Raw genomic sequence first — 15,818 nt, 5'->3', positions numbered from 1 at the left:
CGGAAGCTTGTACACAATCTGTAAGTTGGCCATACCCATTTATAGCAGCAGCCAAATACTGTAAATGCGTGTTGATTGTAATAATAATCCACGCGAACACGGGAAGAGAGACACGCAAACTCCAAATATACTGCAGGCGTCAGGGTCGGGATCGAACCCACGACATCCTGCATACCAGGCGAGGTAGTTAACATCTCCTAGCCACCGCGGCGCTCCAGTTCCAGGGGAAGGAGCGAAGCGCTCGCTGTGAGGCTATCGGGGGGAGGGGAAGGGACGGGAGGGGGGGCACGCACCTCGTCGTCCGCAGGTCTGGATTTGGAATGCAGGGAGCCTCTCCCGCGGGCGTCCGGCGGAGACCTGTATCTGGAGGCGCGTACAACGCCCACGCGGAGGGCAGCTCCGTTAGCGAGCGCCTATTCACGCAACGGAGTGGGGGGGGGAGGGGGCACTGCCCACGCCGATGCTCACCGGACCGCAGCGGAAACTCGTTCGTTCAAGGCTGAGTCGACCTGAGAAGCGGCTCGTGACACGTTCAGATACAAATTGCCACTAAATGTTATATTTGGCCTGGAATGAAGCCCAGGTTTCTACAATCGCGGCACCAGTTGCGAGCCGCTGTGCCACCGCTCTTCATTGTACATGCCTACAACCACAATTGAAAATTTACTTATTTAGAACTTTCTTTTTATATTCTTGGTTCTTTCTGTAAAGTCACGTAGAAGGGAAATAATAAAATAATAAAAATATAAAAGAATTTTTTATTATTTCCCTTCTACGTGATTTTACCGAAAGAACCAATAATATTAATCTCTGCATTCACTTTCTTTTTGTTTAGATTGTTGTCCTTCCCCCGCACCTGCGATTAACACAGTTGGCTACGTTACGGTGCGAAAAAAGTTCCACATACATACATACAAATGGAGTTCAACATACTTACATGCTAGCGCCAGTGCTGTGGGTAGGCACCTATTGCTTCCCCAGCGCTCGCATTTATAGGCCACGCCAGTTTCTCTCTAAATAACTCATCACATTATGTAGGGGTTTTTTTCTTCTTCACACCATATCCCTTTAAAGAAATCGAAATAGTTTTGCCAAAAAAGAAAGTTTGCTGCAAAACTTTAAAGAACGAGGACTGGTATTAAACACAAATAGCCAGGTAAGTAGGTCGCCACTGGCTCTGGCCGCCCGGAGGCGCCGTTGAGGATCTCAGAGGAGCACACGGAGGAGAACCAGCGGCTAATTGCACGGGCGCGACATCGTGCCCAAAAAGGAACGGTGATTTCACCACCCAAACTAAAACTTTTTTTTATATATTACCAGGTAATGCCCACCTTGCTATATGCAGATCTTTTTCTGAAGTGGCCTGGCCACATGACAGCTCAACGAAGTGGCTTATTACGCGGAAATGTATAGCAGCCAAATACTCTAAACGTATGTTTGTATGTATGTGCTATATGATGAACTTCTTTCGCACTGTACATAGCCAGCCACACTAATCGAAGATGCAAACGCGTGTTGCTAAATGTGGAGGGAAAAACCGGAGCTCCAGGAAAAAAATCCCCGAGACCACCGGGAGAGGCACGCAAACTCCAGTATACAGCAGCAGGCGTCAGAGTTGGGATCAAACCCACGAGCTCCTGCACGCCAGGCGAGGTAGTTAACATCTCGCGCTCCATTGCGCGAGTTTATTGAGGCACTACTGCTTTAGGTGCTCTGAGCCTTGCACACTGCACACTGCACTCCCTGTCGTGCTGGAAGGTGCCTGTCATTTATTGTAATTCTGTATTTGGTTCGTCTCGTGTGTGATTGGTAAGCTAGACAAACACAATGACAGAAGCCAGCATTATTGTCCAGATTCTTTGACATCTCGTATTTAACAAATTAATTTGACACACACCGTTAAACGACACACAAACACACTTTTTTATACAAACAAGTCTCTTATTTATATAATTAAAACAAGAGTGCCAGTCATTAAATATGCAACTGACACTTGGTCCAAAGAATACTTGATACTGTTACACAAATGAAAAATAATAAAATGAATCAATGACTTAACTCAGAATTTATATTAATAAGGAGACACTCATTGCACGATGATATGATTTTGAAAAGGGAAACAACGCAACAAGGGCAATCCGCTTTCAAGAGATGAATCCCGGTTCATATTGCGTACATTTCCTACGTTCAGAATACAATCAGCACCATATGCTCTGAGACCTGTCGTTTAATGTTGCGGTGATCATAAACTTAACATGTGATAATAATATTATCGTGATGAAATGGTTAAGAAGGTAATGGGGTGATAATCATTACATCTATTCCAGGCACAGTCTGTTCAGTGGACACAGTAGGCGTGGAGGTGGCGAGCAGTTAACTACCTCGCCTGGTATACAGGAGGTCGTGGGTTTAATCCCGACCCTGACGCCTGCTGCTGTATATTTGGAGTCTGCATGTTCTCCCCGTGGTCGCGTGGATTTTTCTCTGGGTCTTCCGGTTTTCCCCTCCACATTTAGAATCAACGTCACGTGTTTAGAGTATGTGGCTGCTATACATATCTAGGTGATGACGAGCTACTTCGTTGAGCTATCGTTTGTGATAGTGGCCAGGTCGCGTCTGAGAAAGAGCTGCATAGCTCAGTGGGCCTTACCTGGTAAATAAAAAACTAACTTTAGTTGAGTTTCTGTGCCAGTGAATGTGAAGTTGTCGCGAACACGCCGTCCCTCGAACAGCGAAGCGTGCAACTGCTGCTTGACTGCGAAGTTTGGATGCGTGTATGTACGTGTGTGTGCGTGTGTGTATGTGTATGCATGTGTGTATGTGTATGCGTGTGTGTGCGTATATGTGTGTGTGTGTGTGCCAGGCCAGGTGCACATGGCCTGGCACAAGCGTCGTGGTGACGTCACCGCCACTTAGTGACGAATGGCGGTTGTTGTTGTATGTGTGTGCAGGGGGCACAGGTGGTGCATCAGCCAGTCATCTCGGTCATCTCAGTCAGTCGACCCGTGGCACCTGGGTCTGCCCCGTGACCTCCTACCAGTGGGCATTCGACACTTCAAGTGGCCTCAAGGTGCACATGGCATGGCACAAGCGTCGTGGTGACGTCAGCGCCACTTAGTGGCGAATGGCGGTTGTTGTTGTATGTGTGTGTACGTGTATGTACGTTTATGTAGGTTTGTGTGCGTGTTCGTACGTGTATGTGTAGTCTACTAATTCAGAGACACTAGTATGAGGCGTTATCCCTCTTGTTTATTCCGGCTCTCACAGCTATAGGAGACAACTCCATACCGGGTCGGGACAGCCAACATGCTTCCAGACCCACAGCTTGAAGAGGCGAAGACCACGACGACAGCAGCACGACAAGTTCCATTCCCGATAGCAGCAGCCCCGACTGTGAGTCGGAGCTCGCCTTTTATACTCCCCGGCGTGGCCAGGCTCTGCCCTCGGCCACGCCCCCCTCTGGATCCCCCAGAAGGCTCCGAGCTTGGCCCACGGGTCCAACTGGAAGAGCGGGCTGCTTGCCCATTGTCTACCAATCTGCTAGCGCCACGCGCTAGTGACTCATTCAATGTCACTACATACGTGTATGTACACATGTGTACGTGTATGTACGTGTGTGTACATGTATGTATGTGTGTGTACGTGCACGGCACACTGCTGCGACAGGAAGATCTTACCTTGAAGAAGCCTTGTGTTCTGGAAAATGGGGAGGGAAAACAAAACACAATGTTGTAAATTAATGACCGACACAATGCAACGCTATCCCATTTCTGGATTCCAACTAAAACCTGTGGTCGTATGTAGCAACGGTCTACAACGTAGGCAATTCCTCTGTAAGTACAACGGTCTACAATGTAGGCAATTCCTCTGTAAGTACGAGGTTAATTAATTCGGTTCTCACAGAGGTAACCGGCTGGGTAGGACATGGCAGAATTGCAGCCAAATAATGTCGTGAAGTCACCACTCGGCAGAGGCAACGTTGACGTGCAGCCAACATGATGGCATCACCGGCGATGAATGGATTTGTGCGCACAGCACCGACACTGGCACGCGGGCACAGGCTGGCGGCAGCTCACCAAGTTCGTGGCCAAGCGGCCTCGTGTCACATCCGTCAAACTGTGTGGCCCCCCCCTCCCCCACCCCCCCCAAGGGAGGTGACGACAACCGTTATGGTGGCTCATCAAACGTCCATTAAACGCTTTCCCATTCCGATGACATACGTCATCAGTTTTTCTTCCAATTGCATTCTGATAACGTACATTCCGATGTATGTATGTTGAACTTATTTAGCACCGTACGTAGCCAACCGTGCTAATCGGAAGTGCGGGAAATGATGATGTACGTGTACATCATTGGCACGGAATTAGAATACATTTTTTACTAACTTTATCCCCTATATCTTCAGTACCGAGTCTCCCGCAAGGTCACGTGGGAGGGCTTGTGGCACAGTTCGGCGCCGGCTATCGTAGAGTGCGGTCGTGTCGCCACGCTTCTCTGCAATGAGTGCAATGTCCTTAAAAAGGGCGGCGCTGCCACGCCTCTCTAAATAACATTAACGCCAAGCCGCTCCAGCGCTCCGAGAATCAGCGGTGAACGGGACGCCCGCCCTGCAACTTGCAGACATCTCGGAACGTGAAAGGATTCGGCGGTTAAACGGCACTCGGCGCTCCCCCCGCCGCTTCGCCAGGTCGTGCAGCGTCGGCACCACGTTCGAAGTTTTGCTCCGAGTGCCGGGAGCCAAACAGCTCGCTAAGGCGTGCGCAGGCTAATTTATGCATAATTTGTTTGTTTGTTTCAATAGGAGCCCTGGCGGGGGTACAGAAACTCCGCGGACATAGTCCCAAACGCCGTGCACCTGGGTTAAGAGAAGGGGAGAGATTGGGCTCGCCGCTAAGCCACCGAGTGGGGACCGCGAGCGGGGTGCGTGGGGAGGGGAGGGGAAAACGAACTTAATAAAAAAAGTGGAGGGAGCGGGGGGGGGGGGAAGAAGAGGGGGGGTAGGGGGGTGCACAGGCTCTCAGCGGTGGCCACAGCGCCGCGCGTCACGCGTCACCCGACGGGCCGCGCTTACTTTTGAAGTAGCCCATCTTGTGAGCCCACCAGACGGCAATTCCGCACAGCGCCACCACCAGCACCACCACGATCACGGCCGCGACGATGGCGCCCACGTTCAGGTCATCTGCGAGGCGCAAGTCGCCCGTGAGGATCTCGTGGAGGCGCTCGCTGGGCCACGCCGCCCGGGGCGGCCCCGGAGGGGGGGAGGGGGGGGGGGGAGGGGGGGGCTCGCACCGACGCAGCGCAGCAGCAGGGGGGGGTGCTCTGTGATCCAGCAACCGCTGGGCCTCACCGGGCGACTCGCTCGCGGGTGGTCAGTCAGAACCCAACAACCTAACAACCCAATCATTCTTCTATTGCCACTATACCATGGTTGGTTTGCTATTTCCATTGACGTCACTCATTGATTCTTCGCCCCAATGTGTGGCACTCGGTCTACCAGTGGCAGATCCAAGGAGGAGGGGAGGATGGCGGGGGGGGGGCTGTGTAGATAGGGGAGGTTGTCCCCTTCCCCCACCTTGAGAATCCCAAAAATTGGTATTTCATTAATATTCACCAGAGAGGTACATCGATGGTTTTGTTTATATATGTCGGGACATATTATTTTTTATCTGAAGTTTCGGGAAAATTCTAGATCCACCTCGGCAGTCTGGCAGAGAGACTGTCTTGTCCCAGCGGCTATTTTGTCCCAGCCGTGCCCCGCGTCCATCAACCACCCTGCAGGTCAAAACGCCTCCCTCGGCCAGAGAAGAGCTGCGAGCCGAGGGAACGAGACTCCAGAGGACCGTCATGATACGGCCAAAACGCGATCCCTGCGAAAGGCCGGCGTGGCGAGGCCTCCGTGTGAGCGCGTGCGTGCGGGGAGGGACATCAGTTAAAATGTTTTGGTAATCAAACTCTGGGTCGGTATAGACTTGAAGGCGACCGTGGGAATCTGTGTCGAACCCACTCAGTGGTGTGTCTCACGAACCGAACTGGCTCGCTATCCAGTGACTGTGGGAACGCAGCATGAGAGTCGCGCGGCCTGGCACAGTCAGGCGGGATACACAGAGATGCTGCTGACGTACGTATGTGTGTGTATGTACGTTGAACTTCTCTTTCGCACCGTTACATGGCCAACTCTGCTAACTGGAGGTTGCGGACACTTACTGACTTCCATGTGCTGTGCCGAGCACTGGGCGCTCCCCGCGGGGTTGGAGGCCACGCAGTAGTAGTTCCCCGTGTCCATGGGGCGCACGCCGCTGAACGTCTGCGTACATACGTGGAAGGAGAGGAGGGGGGGTTAGACGTGACGGTTCACACACGTGCCCTTCCCTGCCGCTGGGACTGACTTAGCACGCGCTCTTCCGGGGGCGGTCGTCGCAAGGCCCTCACTGCTGCGTTTCACAGACACGGTCTGTCTGCAGTAGTTTCACCCAACATTTTTTTCTAATTTGCCAAAATTTCGACCGTGACACCGGCACGCAGCGGCCTCCTGTTTATAAATGGCGTCGAAGCGGACAGCGTGAATTTTTGTTATGTGCAGTACTCCCACAGTAATGACCAGGGCAGCCTGTGGGATTCGAACCGCCAATCCCTACAACAAGAGGCGGGAATGCCACTGCTGGTCCGCGCCACCGCCAAACCACTGAACTATTTGAACCTATTTTTATCTTACCAGGTAAGGCCGACTGAGCTGCTATACAGCTCTTTTTTAGAAACTACCTGGCCACAAACTAAGCCAACTAAGTGGCTGATCACGTGGAAATTTACAGGCGAATACTCTGAATGCGTGTTGATTCAAAATGTGTAAGGAAAGACCGGAGGACACGGAGAAAAATCCACACGACCATGGGGAGAGAGAGAGACAGAGAGAGAGAGACATGCAAATATACAGGCATCAGGGTCGGGATCGAACCCACGACCTCCTGCATACCAGGAGAAGCAGTTCACATCTCGCCACCGAGAGCAGAGCCCCTCCCGTGGCACCGCAAGTACGGTCACGGCCGCAGGGGGCGCGCAGACATCGAGGACTCGCGCACATCGAGCCGGTGCCCGCCTCGCCCCACAGGGGCGTCACGTGCACGGACCACACCAGCGCGTCAGCGAGCGCAGAAACGTGGCTCATCCTTACGGCCGAGCAATTTCCTGTGCAAAATGAGCAGGCGGACAGGGCTCACCTCCCATTTATAGCCGAGCCATTGGTGGAAATTCTGCATTCTTATGGCGGGAGTGCGTCCATCCAAAACACAACCGATGTTGAATTTGTCACAGAGCGGCACTCGTGGGACATTGGGTCGAGTGAAACCCCAACCCTGATTTGAACTCGTGACCCTTTCCGATAGCGCGCCGCCCACTGCGCCCCTCGAGCGAAGGGGTCGCGACGGGCCTCCCCGTACCAGGCTGCCGGTGTTGACGTTGAGGCGGTACGAGGAGTTGGAGAACTTGAGGCTGCTCTTGGGGTCGAGGGGCACCTGATCGCCGTTGCGGAACCACTGGTACGTGGAGATGGGGAAGCCCTCCGACTCCTGGCACAGCAGCTCGGTAGAGCGCCCGGTGGTGACCGCAGTTGGCACCACGCATCGTGGCGTCACGGGCTTCACTGCCGAGCGCCGGCGACAGCAAAGAGCAGAATCAATGCCGTCAACGTGACGGAACGCCGACAAAGCGTCGTAATGCCAGCAACGCAACGCAGAGCCGGCAACGCGACATAACACCGGCAACGCGACATAACGCCGGCAACGCGACGCAGAGCCGGCAACGCGACGTAGACCCGGCAATGCGACGGAACGCCAACAAAGCAAAGCGCCGCGGGACCATGCCTGGGAATTTCTAAATGTTAGAGGTTATAAAGAAGAGTGCCATGCATGGCGGCATTGACGAAGAAACAACAAGAGGTGGAAAAGGCGTAGCCCTGCAATTGCTCGCTTGCGCCAATGATGGCACAAGGGGCCTCCGCTAAAGGGAGCTCTATCCAGAGAGCCCCACTGGAGCGTGGCCCACCTACTCACTTGTTGTTTTACCAAGTAAGGCCCACTGAGCTATGCAGCTCTTTTTCAGAAACGACCTGGCCACAAATAATGGCTCAACGAAGTGGCTTATCAGGGCGACATTTCTAGCAGCCACATACTCTAAACACGTGATGTTGATTCTAAATGTGGACGGTAAAACCACAGGCAGAACACGCTAAGTCCAAATATGAAGGAATCAGGGTCAGGATAAAACCCACGAGCTCCTGTTTAACAGGCGAGGATGTTACCATCTTGGCACCACATGCGGCGATCTAGTGGCGTAAACATTTATACTGCCGGGAGATCGATTGCAAGTACAGTATGCTGACCATCACAGCACGTGGTACGACCCATCAGACATCGCGCGGCACAACCACAACACGCACCGGAGCGCCGTGCAGCATCTCCCGGCTTACCACGGTTTGATGGCAGTACAGCAAGGTGGATTAATTTCCATTCGTTTTCATCGGCATGGGGAGTGAGCATTAGGCCCCTCGCACGCGTAGGTTCTCTCCAGGCACTCCGGGTTCCTCCCACGTGCGTGAACACTCGCCACGGAGTTGGCCAAACATCCCAGGATAGGGCCACAGAGCTCGGGCAACTATTGGGCAACCGTACGGTTCAGGCTGCATTCCCCGCAAGGTTTGTAGTTCCCCGCGCCACTGCATCGATCTCCCTCTGTCCGACAGCGAACTAAAACTGCGCGCGTTGCAAATTTGCAGGGAAACCTACGCGGCCGCAAAAAAAAAATATAAAACACGGAGCGGCGGCGCGGGCGCGGCGCACCTTGCACGACCAGGTTGATCTCGATCTCGTCGAAGGACTTGGCGTCCTGCGTGGCCAGGACCTCGCAGCGGTAGGTGGCCGTGTCGCTGCGCGAGGCGTTGAGGATCGTGACCGAGGCGTTGAAGGCCCGGGCCACGTCGGCGATGTACGCGCGGTCCTTCAGGTCACCTGCACGCGCGCAAATCGGCGTCGCGCACGCAGCCGAGCTGTGGTGAACTACGCAGTGGAGGAGGCCGAGCGACGGCACAAGGCGGAGAGGGAGACGCCGGAAGAGACGGCAGCAGCAGTAGGAGCGGGGAGGCGACGTCGCAGAGTTCAGACGTCGCGGCTGGAGAGGAGCGGCCGAGGAGAGGAGGGGATGGAAGAGATTGGGGGAGGCCTTTGCTCAGCAGGGGCAGATGTTAACTACCTCGCCTGGTATACAGGCGGTCGCGGGTTCGATCCCGACCCTGACGCCTGTATATTTGGAGTTCGCATGTTCTCCCTGTGGTCGTGTGGATTTTTCTCTGGGTGCTAGACGTTTTCCCTCCACATTTACAATCAACATGTGTACGTATGTATGTTAAACTTCGTTCACACCGTACGTAACCAACCATGCTAATCGTTTTGAGCTTTTGGCTGCTATAGATTTCCACATGATAAGCCACTTCGTTGAGCTATCATTTGAGGCCAGATCGCTTCAGAATAAGAGCTACATAGCTCAGTGGGCCTTACCTGGTAAAATAAAAGTTCATTAAAAAAAACAGTCACGCGTTAATGCACATTCCTTTGAACGCGTCTTTCACAGTGGATGTTAAAACTCAGCGGACATTTCCCAGTGAGCCCCCCCCACCCACTTCCTCAACCTCCCAGTGTCAGCACTTTAAGCTTTGACGCAGGAGGTTTAAAGAAATTTGTCCATTCGTCTCGCTCCACTCGCTCCGTTTGCTTGTCACGTGTTCTAACGTCTTGCATGCACTAGGTGCTGGAAAATACATTCTCAGTGCAACAAAAAAAAATCAATCTGCAGACAGCGTTGGCCACTGTGTGCCGGGAGCGACTCGGTCCAAATCTGACAAATTTAAAATATTGCCTGCAAATAACTCAATTGGGATCACACACAGCAGCAGCATTGCCCCCCCCCCCCCGACTCTAAACCTACCGCAGACTGCATCTACGAGACACAGCAACTTCCTTCGCAATGATCGCCCTGCACTGTAACAGCAGCACAAACACCAAACAGACTAAATCAGCATTCATCGTAATCATTAAATGCGAGTACACTTTCAATGAACTCAATGTACTTCCTTTAATTAAGTGAGGATATAACTCTGGTATTCATTATCACTTTCACAATCGGAGCTTGCTAACCAAGTGCAAAAATGTGAGAAGTAAAAAAAAAAATCCTCACAATTAAGCCGTGTTAATTTTTACGTTTACAAACTGGGTCTACAACTCACCCAGTGGCTCGCACCTTCAAATGGCATCTCGGGGAGCTGAAAGCGCACGGAGGTGCAAATTGTTTGCGCCACATGGCACTGAGGAACGCAAGCAGCAGCAGCAGCAGCAGCGCGACACCGCAGTCACCGCCTACGGCGCACGATCACGCACGGGCAGCGGAGCGCCGTGTGTGCCGTCGCCTCGGTACTGTAAATTCCAAAAATAAACGAGCGGGTCAAAGGGGAAGGTTTTTTTGTAAACTGTTACGGTTTCGGTTCGAACGCAGTCATTCACTGAGAGGCGACTTACAGGCAGCTCCATTGCCAACGGAGAAACAGAAATTCAATATAGAAGTCGCTGTTGTAAAATGTTTCCTTGCAAAACTCAGTTGCTGACCACAAGGCCCTTTGGCCCAAAACGTTAAGTGGCGAGCAAACAAGCAACGCGACTTAAAGACACTGCGGGAGATATCAGTTGACACACGCTTTCTGGGATTGAGCCGAGGTTATTACGGGAGCTTGGGAAGAGACGATGGGAAGGAGGGAGTTCCAAAATGGAGCAGTGCAAGGGAAGAAGCGGAGAGAGAAGTGGGGTGACCTGCAGAGTGGTGAGTGGGCAGGTGGGTGAGTGGGCGAGCAGTTTTATGAGTAAGTGTGTCAGTGTGTTGGGGAGCGGTGGTGTCACAGTTAGTGCACTGCACTACGAACCCGGCGACCCGCGATCGATTCCCACTCACGGCCAACACCAGTGACAATTATCTGAACCGGTCCGGGACTTCCCCTAGGTCGAATCAACCTCAAAATGAATATATGGTGCCATTCAGGAGACAAAGGCGGCCGGGTGTGGTGCTGGCCACTCAACCCCTCGTCTGTCATGCCGACCTTCATAGGTGCTAGCTAACAGCACTTGCCCCAACAGTCTGTTCAGGCTATAAGGGGGATCTTTGTCTTTGAACACAGTGTGGAGGAGCCAAAACAGCCAGTCTGGCAGACAGAGTCCTAAACATTGTTGGAGGAATCAATGAATGAAAGTTCACAGGAACATATTCTTGGTTCTTTCGGTAAAGTCACGTAGAAGGGAAATAATAAAATAATAAAAATATAAAACAATAAAAATTCTCACGACGTTTCGACTGCAACACAAGCAATCATCATCTTGCTGTGGATTTCACACCTGATGATGATTGCTTGTGTTGCAGTCGAAACGTCGTGAGAATTTTTATTGTTTTATATTTTTATTATTTTATTATTTCCCTTCTACGTGAATTTACCGAAAGAACCAAGAATATGAATCCCTGTAGTCACGAAAGCTTTAAATAAAAATTTAACAGGAACAGGAACTATAGCAGTTTCAGTACTAGTAGTGATAGAAGAGTGATAATGAGGTGGCTGAACACGGGTGAGTGAATAACTAGAGTCACGTAGAATCAGCTTCTGGTTGCCGAACAACACATTGAGGTCATCGCATCGTGCGCTTTCATGTGTGCTTCTGCGGCAGTCTGGAACGCTCTTCCTTCCGATATTAAGCCACCGGAGCAACGGACTTCTAAATAATCAAGATTGAAACTTAATTTATTTAGAACTGATTTTTGTGTTTAGTTTATTGTCCTTCCTCCACACCTCCTATTAGCACGGTTGACTGCGTACAGTGCGAAAAAAGTTCAACATACATAAATAATTGTGGACTCATAGATTCCCAACCTGGGTGACTTTCTGCATGTGGAGTCTGTATGTTCTCCCGCTCTTCTGCATGGGTTCCCTCTGGGTTCTTTGGTGTTCCTCCCATAGCTAAGCACACGCAACGTCATTGGTGTTGGCCAAAAACATCCCGATGTAGCGGGACCCTCAAGAAAACGAGTCTATGGGCTCGAAGTGGTTTTTCTGGGTAAATAAGCAATAATAATAATAAAGATTATTATAATTATCTAGATAATTATTTTTATCGAGCGCACCTGTAATCTGCCCGTTGAAGAACACAAAGTTCTTTTCGTCTCCCTTGATTTTCTTCCACTCGACGCGCGGACTGACGCTCACCGTTTGGTACTGGCAGTGCAGGGTCACCTCTGCAAGACATTGGCACGTGTCATCATCACACACGCTCACACACAACAACAACAGCAAGCACCAACGTCCACTGCGCAGCCACCGTGGCAACACAACCACAGGTTTCGATTCGAAGCAAATAGCGCTTGCTTGTATGGTGAATACACCTGCAGAAATGACCAGGGCAGCCTGCCGGAGCAGAACCACGAACAATCGAACACAGTCAGGTGCGCTTATTCGGCCATCCGGAAAGCTCTTCCTTTCGAAATTAGGAAACTACTGGAGCTATGCACTTTTAAATCATCTAGATTGAAAACTCATTTCTTGAGAACCGCTTTTTGTGTTATGTTTGTTGTCCTTCTCCCGCACCTCCGATTAGCGCGGTCGGCTACGTACGGCGCGAAAGAAGTTCAACGTACATACAAAATACATGAAAGCGCCTGGCAGTGCCACGGTCCAAACCGCGGGCCACACACCCAGTCGGCGCAGCCCGACCTGCCCCAGGAAAACAATTCACACTCTGTCAAGGTCACTTCAGTTTCCCTGAATGCCTCAAACGATTCGTCCCAGATAAAGCCAGGAAGGGAGCGTGGGCGGCACAGCCGACGTTTATTTTTATCCCGCGTCAAACGCTCTTGGAGAAAGGTGCACACCCCACACCGTGTGCGCGCATGACGAAACGACCGCGGTTAGAAATATGGACGACTTCACGAGGATCGACAGCCGGGCGACAGCTTCCACACGGCATTTCGCAGCCGACGGAACGAGGCCATCGCTCACGCGATGTGAAGCGAGAGACCTCTGCTGACAGCCCGAAGCCAGTCGTTACCAGGGTGCCCAGTTACGCAAAAAGCTGTTCCATTTTCTAAACAGCCACCACGCCTCCTCCGATGGAGCGGGGTGATGCTGGAGTGTTCAGATCTGTGTGTGCGTGCGTGCGTGTGTGTGCGTGCGTGCGTGTGTGGGAGAGCGGAGGTGTAGTGCTTAGCGCGCTGCGCTACGAACCCGGCAGATTCGGGATCGTTTCCCACTCACAGCCGACACGAGTAACGATTATCTGAACCGGTTCTGGGCCTCCCATAGGTCGACTTAGCCTGAAATGAATACCCAGTGCGGTGTGCAAACATCGCCACTGGGGAGACAAAGGCGGCCGGGCGTGGTGCTGGCCACCCGCCCCCTCGTGCGCCGCGCCAGCATTCACAGGTGCTACTCGCTAACAGCACTTGCCCCTGCAGGCTGTTAAGGCTACACGGGGGGGGGGGATCTCTGTACGCGTTGCGAGTTGGGAGAGACAGAGGGCCACTTACGCTCGTACTCCCGCACGATGGGGTTGGTGTCGCGGGAGTTCACGGTGACGGCCGCTGTCCTGTGACCTGCAACGCACACACACACACACACGTGCAGAGAGCCCAGTTAGAACTATAAACAGTTTTTCTTATTTTAACCAGGTAAGGCCCACTCAACTATATCTAGCTCTTCTTACAGAAGTGACCTGGCGACACAAATCATAGCCCAATGAAGTGGCTTATCACGCGGACAATTATAGCAGCAGCCAAACGCTCTAAACGCGTGATATTGATTCTAAATGTGGAGAGAAAAACCGGAGGACCCGGGGAAAAATCCACGCGACCACGGGGAGAAAGAGAGACACGCAAACTCCGTCAGGATCGGAATCGAACCCATAACCTTCTGTATACCAGGCGAGGGAGTTAACATCTTACCACTGCGCCCCCCCCCCCCCAGTTACGCCGATGCCATCCACAGCTCATCACGCGAGAGCTCCCAACATCAGTGACGAGAACGTGATCGCACATCCCGCCGTCACGCATTCCGCATCAACCGATTGAGCGCCCCCTGCTCGGTGCCGTGCAGCAAAAAGCTCTGTGAAGACGGTGGTCACCGCGACCGTCTGGAACGTGCTCTTCCTCACGATATTAGGAAGCCACTTTGAAATTATCTAGATTGAAAACTCATTGTCTTTTAGAATTTGTTTTTGTGTTGCGTTTGTTGTCCTTCACCCGCACCGTTGCATAATTTTGCACCGCTGAAAACTAAAACCTAAACTAAAAAGCTAAACTATGTTTATTTGATCAGGTAAGGCCCACCGAGCTATATGGAGGGATAAACCGGAGGACCCGGAGAAAAATCCACACAACCGCGACGAGAGAGAGACACGCAAACTCCAAATATACAGCAGACATACCAGGCAAGGTAGTTAACATCTCCTAGCCACAGTGGCACCCCCTTTACTGGTATTGTAATATGTTCTTCCTCTACTCCCCACGATGCGTCTCAGTAACTTGTGCCACACAGAGGTGTGGCGGGTTGAGAGCTGGGCTTGATCATAAAAAGCAATGCGGCAAAGCGCCAAGAAGAGACACCTTAATCCGTGCACAATCTCCTAGTGCGGCAAAAATGTCGGAAACGTATTTTATTTAATAATCCTTACGTTCGTGCACTTTGTTTTTTTATAATTTTGTTCTGCTTTTTGCTTTTATTTCTATTTGTTTTTCTTTGTCATTTTCGTGACCCAGGTCACCCTTGCAAACGAGACTCCTCCTTGCTGGTTACACTTCCGATTAGCACAGTTGGCTACGTACGGCGCGAAAGAAGTTCAACAAACATACGTACATGCATTACGCAGATTAAACTGTTCCTGGAAAATTGTCCAAGCAAACAGGGGAGGCTAAATACAGACGGCACTGACTGAGATAAGCGTGCAGAGCATGAGGACTGGGAAATGTTGACATGGGCTCGCTCGTTAAAGTAGGGTGCAATCTGAGGATCAAGCAGGCACGTTTACACTCGGAGCTGTGAATAGCACGGGATCATTCATCACTGATAAGCACTGCGGCCATTGCTTAATACGATGCAAGCATATGAAATACGATACATGTCCACGTGATAAGTCACTTGGTTGAGCTATCAACTGTGGCCAGGTCGCTTCTGAAAAAGGTGCTATATAGCTCAGTGGGCCTTACCTGGCAAAATATTTTATTTATTTATAAGATGATTACATGGAAGAATTAGAAGAGAAGGCGAAGGCTTGGGGAGGCCTTCATCCAGCAGTGGATCGATGATCGAATGTGACGTGCTTCTCAACGTAGCTTATGGGATACGCAGCTCGTGTGGCCGCTGGTAGACCACTATCGCGTCGGTATGCACACATATTGAACTTCTTTCGCACCGTACGTAGCCAACCGTGCTAATCGGAGGTGTGAGTGTTGGCGGAACACACAAGGGGATGCTGTCACAGTGGTGTCATGGTCAGCGCGCTGGACTTGCCATCAAGACGTCACCGGGTTCGATCTCCCGGGCGCGACGGTTGTAAGAACAGATTCCTAAACCCCCCCCCCCCCGCCTCTATCCACCCAGCCAGAGAAATGTTTAGGCCGCAGTTGGTCGATCGGCAGGGCGTGCGTGCCGTGGCAAAGCGTGGGTACTCCTGCCTCTTCTAAACACGTGTGGCCAGCGTGGAAGATGAGGCCAAAAGCTCCCTGTCGAGTGAGGGGCTCTCTCCAGGGCT

At 51.8% G+C, this 15,818-nt stretch overlaps 1 protein-coding gene across 2 annotated transcripts in view; it reads right to left on the bottom strand.

Moving 5' to 3' along the window:
* Window positions 1–15,818, bottom strand: part of JAM3 (junctional adhesion molecule 3) — an 84,369-nt gene that overhangs the window by 6,608 nt on the left and 61,943 nt on the right. Inside the window, exons 2-9 of one of the 2 annotated variants that reach the window (XM_078870137.1) lie at window positions 13,600–13,665; window positions 12,202–12,312; window positions 8,832–8,999; window positions 7,434–7,636; window positions 6,205–6,304; window positions 5,072–5,179; window positions 3,678–3,696; window positions 294–363 (exon numbers count right to left, since the gene is read on the bottom strand). In XM_078870137.1, the coding sequence (XP_078726263.1) occupies window positions 294–363; window positions 3,678–3,696; window positions 5,072–5,179; window positions 6,205–6,304; window positions 7,434–7,636; window positions 8,832–8,999; window positions 12,202–12,312; window positions 13,600–13,665 (845 nt within the window). The remainder of the gene's footprint in view (window positions 1–293; window positions 364–3,677; window positions 3,697–5,071; window positions 5,180–6,204; window positions 6,305–7,433; window positions 7,637–8,831; window positions 9,000–12,201; window positions 12,313–13,599; window positions 13,666–15,818) is intronic. The other variant, XM_078870138.1, reaches the window with a different exon arrangement.

The sequence above is a fragment of the Lampetra fluviatilis genome, chromosome 29, assembly GCF_964198595.1.
Source record: "Lampetra fluviatilis chromosome 29, kcLamFluv1.1, whole genome shotgun sequence".
Lineage (NCBI taxonomy): Eukaryota > Metazoa > Chordata > Hyperoartia > Petromyzontiformes > Petromyzontidae > Lampetra > Lampetra fluviatilis.
This window is presented reverse-complemented; position numbering and strand designations above follow the sequence as displayed.